Here is a 7,914-nt window from a genome sequence, read left to right as displayed (position 1 = left end):
CTTCCGTAGTAAATCCCCTTCCCCCTGTCTCCTGCTCCTCACAGCATGGATCCTTTCTCCAACTTTATGTCGGTCTTATAGTCATAGTTTTCCACTGCCTTGACAGTAACAGTCTTCGTCTGGATTCCGTTACCTCACCTGGTGACTATGTTTACCACCACCGGTTCTCGGGGCCTGTGTAAGTATCCCCGGAAGCACCGTGAAACGACAGCCGGGCTGAGGGGCTCCTCTGACCGCCTCTCTCCTGTCAGTGACAGCTAACGTGAGCTAGCCACGTTAGCATTGCTTGTCATTCATTTACCTGAGGGAGCATCTATCAGCTGAACTTACAGCTGCGTTAAATAAATTAACAAACAATGTTTTATTTTCACATTTAAGTCATTGTTAAAAAAGAATGGAAATTTGTGGAAATGGGCATTTTCTCCTCCATTGCTAAGCAGATAGCTATATGCATATGACTGCCCTGCTTTCCATGTACACATGAGCTGGCTGCTAAATGCGTGCAAAGCTGCAGGCTGCAGAAGGTGAGAGTGTCACTGTCGCATCATGAACGTGTTGTATGTTTGTGGTCTCTGCACAGACAAGGCTCCTCTGTCTAAAGGCCTCCTGCTGGTTCTCAATGGGCTGACTGTGATGCTCCTCCTGCTGCCACAGTACCAAGAGCTGTTAGTGTACAACCTGCAGGCTGTCACACAGCAGCACCAGGTATGTGTCCCCAGGATCTGTGTCCCCCAGTATCTGTGTCCCCAGGATCTGTGTCCCCAGGACCTGTGTCCCCAGTACCTGTGTCCCCAGTACCTGTGTCTCCAGTACCTGTGTCTCCAGTATCTGTGTCTCCAGTACCTGTGTCCCCCAGTACCTGTGTCCCCCAGTATCTGTGTCCCCAGTACCTGTGTCTCCAGTACCTGTGTCCCCAGTACCTGTGTCCCCAGTATCCTGTGTCCCCAGTATCTGTGTCCCCAGTATCTGTGTCCCCCAGTCTCCAGTATCTGTGTCCCCAGTACCTGTGTCCCCAGTATCTGTGTCCCCCAGTATCTGTGTCCCCCAGTATCTGTGTCCCCCAGTACCTGTGTCCCCAGTACCTGTGTCCCCAGTATCTGTGTCCCCAGTACCTGTGTCCCCCAGTACCTGTGTCCCCAGTGTGTCCCCCAGTACCTGTGTCCCCTGTGTCTCCAGTATCTGTGTCCCCCAGTATCTGTGTCCCCCCCCTGTGTCCCCCAGTACCTGTGTCCCCCCAGTACCTGTGTCCCCCAGTACCTGTGTCCCCCAGTACCTGTGTCCCCCAGTATCTGTGTCCCCCAGTATCTGTGTCCCCAGGATCTGTGTCCCCCAGTACCTGTGTCCCCCAGTACCTGTGTCCCCAGTACCTGTGTCCCCCAGTATCTGTCCCCAGTACCTGTGTCCCCAGTATGTGTCCCCAGTACCTGTGTCCCCCAGTATCTGTGTCCCCAGTATCTGTGTCCCCCAGTACCTGTGTCTCCAGTACCTGTGTCCCAGTACCTGTGTCCCCCAGTACCTGTGTCCCCCAGTATCTGTGTCCCCAGTATCCCCAGTATCTGTGTCTCCAGGATCTGTGTCTCCAGTATCTGTGTCTCCAGTGTCTCCCCAGTACCTGTGTCCCCCAGTATCTGTGTCTCCAGGATCTGTCTCCCCAGTATCTGTGTCTCCAGTATATGTGTCCCCAGTATCTGTGTCTCCAGTATCTGTCCATTAGTGAGGGAGACAACAGTGTCTCCAGATTGTGTCTGGGTGACACGCACTTGTTTTAGACACGCATTCCTTGGAGAGAATAACTTTATTATTATTCAGGGAAAAAAAAGTTTTTTAAAACAGAGGGACCCAAGGAACTTACATCACACAGTTCCAGGAAGAAAAATCTGTGCATTATTGTTTTTTGTTGTTGTTGTGTGAACTCCATCAGTTAGACTGAGGCTACACAAGAAAAACTGACAAAATCAGCTGTTTGTGATCACCTCACTAACTGGTCATAGCATTGATATGGAAGGGGTCAAAGGTCATGGACCAGAAGAGAGTGTGTTGGCTGGAGAAAGAACAAGCCCATTCCCATCTGGTGCCAAAAACATCTTTGATCAGAGACAGGGATAACGCTCTCAATCCCATGTTCAACCACCTTTTATCACATGATTGAAGTTAAATCTTTTGGTCACATGATGCAGTTGAACGCTCTGAAAAAAGCTACAAAGTTTACATTGACTTAGTATCATTTTGTAGAACTGTTTTAAACACCAGTCTTTAAACAAGTTTTGCTTCTTGGTGGGTCTGATAGATGAAATTGGAAAAGGTATTATACAAAATCATAATATGTATGTATGTATGTATGTGTGTCTAACTTTTCTCTACTTTGTGCTGTAGGTGTGGAGTTTGTTGTTTGGCAGGCTGGTCTGTCTAGACGTGAAGGACTCCTTCTGTAGCAGCCTGCTCATTTACAACTTCCGCATCTTCGAGAGGAGGTTTGGCACCAGGAAGTTTGCCGTAAGTACCAAAAACCACTGATGGATGAATACATAGATCTATACAAATGTTATAAACTTTCTGATATTTTTACTATTTTAACTAGATTCTCCCAAAATCTAAAATGGATGAGTTTTATCCGATGAATGTTATTTCACACTCAAACTACTTTCATGAACCAAATCAAAATGTTCGATCTTTTGTAACGGGAGTTTTACGTATCATCATCAGTCAGTATCAATATGAGCTTTTCCTTTTGTAACAACTTCATCTTTTAAGTAAGAGGACACCACTTCCTCATCTTGCACAACGCAGTTCTCATTTTATTATGTGTTGTTCTAATCATCATATATGGCGCTCATCTTAATTCTAGTCCTTCCTGTTGGGCACTTGGTGTATCTCTGCTCTGATGGACTTCCTGCTGGCCCAGGCTTTCCAGTTTCTGTTTGACTATGAGGTGGAGGAACTGCCTGCAGGACTGTGAGTAGCTTGGTCACTTCAGACACCACAGTTCATGCTAAACGTCAGTAATGCATGTGACACTGAGGATCCTCCAGTTAAAATACGAATAGCCTGCCATTTAGTTTATGATGTTTAAACCATGTTGCACTTAAATATAAAATCTTAATTTTGCACCTCCATATATCTCAAATAAAGCCTTGGGCAGTATCCATTTTTACATTTCCTAAACCCCTACCTGCATTATATTTCCTTATATGGTGTTTAGATCGGGGTGGACTGTGACAGCAGCATAAACCCAACTCTACAAAAACAAGGGAATAAAAATGGCTTGACAAACTAAAAAGATAGTAAAGTACATTTTTCCAAAAGCCTAACATTGTCTTTCCCAGATTGGCTGACTAACTGTATGTTTCCCTGTCATCCCCATCCTCTTGACTTTTCCCTCTCTCCTCTCACAGGCTCGCTCCAGTCTTCTCTCTGTTTGTGCCTTTCTACCGGTTGATCCCCAGGGTGCCAGTCACCCAGGTCCTGGGCCACATCCACATCACCAACAAGTCTCTGGTCTACATAGTGGGCCTGCAGGTGAGCTCATGTTCTACTTGTGTGGGAATGCATGTTTCTGTTTAGCTTTCTCTGTTACTGTTTGTGAATTCTTGAGAATCCTCACTTTTCAAATAGTTTCTCCCTCTCTCCTTCTGTGGTGCAGCTGTTGACCTCCAGTCCCTTCATGTGGCTCCTTGCACTCAGTGGACTGGTGAGTGAGCAAATCATTTTTCTTATTTACTGTTTATTTAGGAAGTGTACTGCTATTTAAAACTGCAATATGTGATTTGTGACCAGTAAGAGGTACATGGGGTGTGTGTTGAAGTCAATCTCAGCACACATGTGGGCAAGAAAATCAAAACAATGAGCTTAAAGGTGCTAAAAGGTCCTGCAAAGATGCAGAGTTCGGTGTTAATTTGCTGTACGTTGTGAGGTATATTTTCACATAAGTAATTTCATTCATCGTAATATTTCGTAATACAGGTTTGGCTTGTGACATCAGCACTAAAACATTTTTTTTTCTTTTCTATGGATGCTTCTTTTAGATCTCCGGTGCCCTGTACCACTCCAATGTTCTCTGGTTACAGAAGCTCCTCTTCGTACCCGCCTGGGTGTCTTTTATTGGACGGTATATTCTGGAGCCGATCTTCTCAAGTGAGTCCAACAGTTAGTGATCACATGCACAAATCCTGTGCAAAGCCTTTGCACAGTGACCAGTGTTGCAGGGCCTGACATGGAGCTGTTGTCTCCGTATAATTGAGGAATAATAATATTTTTACAGTTTAGGTATTTGAACAGGGACATAAACACATGCTAAATTATCCTACATACTTTTTAATTCTCCTTCATTTAAAGAAAAGTAAACAACTAAAGTGTGCTTTGCTTACAATGAGGCTAAAGTAAGACTCGTGTTCCTAATTTAATAGATGCCATTTATAAGCAAACTGCATATTAATTTACAATTGCAAGAAAAAACAACCCTGCTTGTCATTGCTATGTCCAAAAGATTTGACAGCATCAATGTGAAGTAAAACATTGATGCTATTCACAAGCAGCACATGCATATCTGGAAACCCTTTGTCACCCTATGTTACACTTTGATGATTAATGTACACATCTTTTACACAGTGTTACATGCTTTTTTTGTCTGCCTAATGCATATTTTCCTGATGTTAACATCTGTGGTCATCTAGGCTCCCAACCGAGCAGTGAGACACCCGTGGGTATGGGTGCAACTCTGGACATCCAGAGGCAGCAAAGGATGGACGTGCTGGACCAGCAGCTGCTGCTGGCCCAATACAACGAGTCCAGAAGGAACAACAGACCACAGCCACAGGTAGACCGACACATACTGCACTTATTGCAGCACTGATGCGTAGATAAGACACTGAATAAATAAATAAATATATATGTACACATACACATAAATATAAATGTACATAAATATAAATAAATAAAAATAATATATGTATAATATGTTGCGATTAAAATTATTTTTTTTTTTTTTTTTTTGTCAGCCTCTAAGGTCCTTTTCACACTTTGCAATAATATATATATATATATTTTATATCTATTTATATACGTACATGTACAAAGTTCTTGATTCTGCCTCGTGTGCGTGTTTGTGTTTGTAGTCTGGGTTGCTACAGTGGACCAGGTTTTTCCCCTCCCTGAGACAAAGAGGACAGAACCGCCCCCCGGTCCAACCCCGTCCCGAGGCTCAGACGCCCCCACCCACACAGTCCCCTCTGTTGGAAAACTCTCCTGTTGTAGAGGAGCAAGTGAGTGTTCGCCTGTGTGCTTCTGTGTACTTTTCTTTTATCAAAGTATGTCCTTTTTTCCACTGGTGGTATTGGTGTTATTTCTGGACAATCTTTTACATGTTTTGTGACCTGCATGACTCATAATCTTCTTAGATAGACAGACTGCTAACTTTTGTTTAATATAAACTTGATTCTCTGGCCCTCCTATCCTCACTTTGTGCAGGGCAACCTTGTGAATAATCCCCATGTGATGATTTGTCTGCCGCTGCTGTCTTAGCTGATGCTTTTATTTTTTTGGTCCCTCAGGTTGCTCTGTTAGTGGAAATGGGCTTTTCCAGGACTGATGCCCTTGAGGCCCTTAGAGCTTCAAACAATGACATCAACATGGCAACTAACTTCCTCTTGCAACACTGAGTGAGAGAGAGAAAAAAAAAAAAACAGAATTGAATGTGGACAGAGAGAGAAAACGGGAAGAGAAGCAACCAAAGCAGAGGAGCAAAAAGCAAAACGCAGAGAGTGAAAGACCCGTGAATGATGGACAATTTTGTACAGATAATCTGAAGTCTGTGGCACTGCCCGCTGAAGCAGTTGTTAAGCTGACTCAACCTGAACCGAGCCCGGTTGCAGGCTGATTATTGAAGAGGTGTGAAGCACAAAGTGTAAGACGTTTGCGTCATAGCTTTCTGATGGCCGTCGTGGTGTGAAACAGGCGCTGTAGCTCCAGGCAGACAAGTTAGTCCCTTTAACTCTGAGGGGTTCCCTATGGAAAATATAGAGAAAGCAAACAGGAGTATTTAGTGCAGTGGAGGGAATATAAAGTGGGTTATTTCATTAAAACGACTGAAAAACACAAATCAGCTGAGATCCAACCCACCGTCTCCACAGAGATACCAACTAACAATAATAGTTTTTAATAACCCACTGTCATGTTCTGCCACTCTGCCTCCTACTTCTACTGTGTGACCGCCATCTTATATCCTGATGACGGGTTAGAGGTGATAAGTATGACATGGAAAACAGATAAAGAACAAGGTACACAAGGTTTTGGAGACATTAAGTCGTGCTTTCATCTCATTTGGATAAAGTAAAAGACTTTATGTTTGGGATTTCAGTCCATCCACTCTTAGTTTTTTGTTTTTCAATAAAACTGAGGAGTGAAAATATTAAGCAGCGCCTGCTAGAAGTTAGTTTTTTTACTCCACAAGGAGGTGTCCATGAATCCATGAACAATATCACCTACTTTACCATGGTTTTATTACACAGCCGGTATTTCTTTATGTTGGCAGTGCTTTGTGGAATTCGCCGGGCTCAACCCTTTCCTGCTTGATATGTGTTATTGAAGCAGTTAGCCTGCTTGACAGCTACTGTAGGAGCCAGATTTCTTCCATTTGTAACTCCAGCTATCTCAGGATCTATGAGGCGACTGCTTCTGTAAATTACATAATCACATTTACGGACGTGAGTGCCCACGCACACATGCACAGTAGCCCTTAAAAGGAGGAGGTCATGTTCCCACAGCCTTGACTGTCATCGTTTTCATGCATTCACTCCTCAAGGTTGTTTTCTATTCTGTCTTAACTGAGTTAGAGTCTTTTCTCTGCCAACACATGTCTGAATCATAGCTGCTCTTCAAAGACAGATTGATATTTATTATGCAATATCATGACAAAGTGAAATTTATGGAGACTATGCACTGCATAGAAACATAGAAACCACTTTGTGTAAATAAACGTGCAAACATTTTGTGCAAGAGAAGTAACATTTCAGCCGCTATGTATTGATGTCAAAGACAGATGCTAGTTTTATATTTGTGCATAATAATATTGATAATTTATAACCACTGAGATGAGTCTGTCATATGTCAGTGATATAATAGTCTATGGGTGTGATGAGGGAGTTGTTGCATGGACAACTTTCTTATGAACTGTAATGAATCATATTTTATCTGTGGAATAAATCAATTTGCAGACGGAATTAATTTTGGCCCATAAAAGGTTTGCATCATGGCACTGACATGTTTGTAAATAACAGTCTATGGTGATGTCTGTATTGCTTATCACACTGTAATGCATGCTGGTACGGAGTTTGCTGAGTGTTCATTTTATCTGCTACCACCACCCACAATTTCTAATTTTCAAAGTGGAGAATGCAATGCAGCCAAAGCCAAGTATTATAATTCACAGAGATTCATTTTTGGAAAATACAAATACAAAATTTCATGAACATTCTCTAATGGCTTCAATATGATTACCAGTTTGCAGGGAATCACTATGTCGTTGTGGTTCTAGTTTTAGACACATGATGGCACTCTTGTGATAAGATAAGACATGGGTTCATTTGTATTAAGAGAAAATGTTAAATCACAGCACAGTATGAGCAATGTACGGGAAATGAAAACTGAGATTATCATTAAGACTGGCTTTTAAAAGTGAAATTAATGTAATGGCTTGATAAAATACCCTGTGTCAACTAGGGAAAAAAATGAAAACTTTATTATATGTACATCATCAGAATCAGATACATTTTGATTAAAAAAAACACAGATACATTTAATAGCAGTTGTTCCTCTTGGTTAGATCTTTTCCTTTGTTGGATAGTAGTTTTTATGCCTCTTGCAAGTATCCAAAATAAACAACCTTAAACGTTTGAGGGGTAAAAAAGACTCCTTGGTGAA

General features: G+C 42.4%; 1 protein-coding gene across 1 annotated transcript; it reads left to right on the top strand.

Moving 5' to 3' along the window:
• ubac2 (UBA domain containing 2) lies at positions 1–7,728 on the top strand. The gene is made up of 10 exons (XM_054600330.1): positions 1–178; positions 581–705; positions 2,374–2,493; positions 2,846–2,952; positions 3,393–3,516; positions 3,641–3,688; positions 4,023–4,131; positions 4,671–4,813; positions 5,112–5,258; positions 5,547–7,728. Exons 1-10 carry the CDS (start codon positions 148–150, stop codon positions 5,652–5,654), a joined length of 1,062 nt encoding a protein of 353 aa, XP_054456305.1. The 5' UTR covers positions 1–147; the 3' UTR covers positions 5,655–7,728.
• The last annotated feature ends 186 nt before the right edge of the window (positions 7,729–7,914 follow it).

The sequence above is a fragment of the Anoplopoma fimbria genome, chromosome 6 (assembly GCF_027596085.1).
Source record: "Anoplopoma fimbria isolate UVic2021 breed Golden Eagle Sablefish chromosome 6, Afim_UVic_2022, whole genome shotgun sequence".
NCBI classification, from domain to species: domain Eukaryota; kingdom Metazoa; phylum Chordata; class Actinopteri; order Perciformes; family Anoplopomatidae; genus Anoplopoma; species Anoplopoma fimbria.
This window is presented reverse-complemented; position numbering and strand designations above follow the sequence as displayed.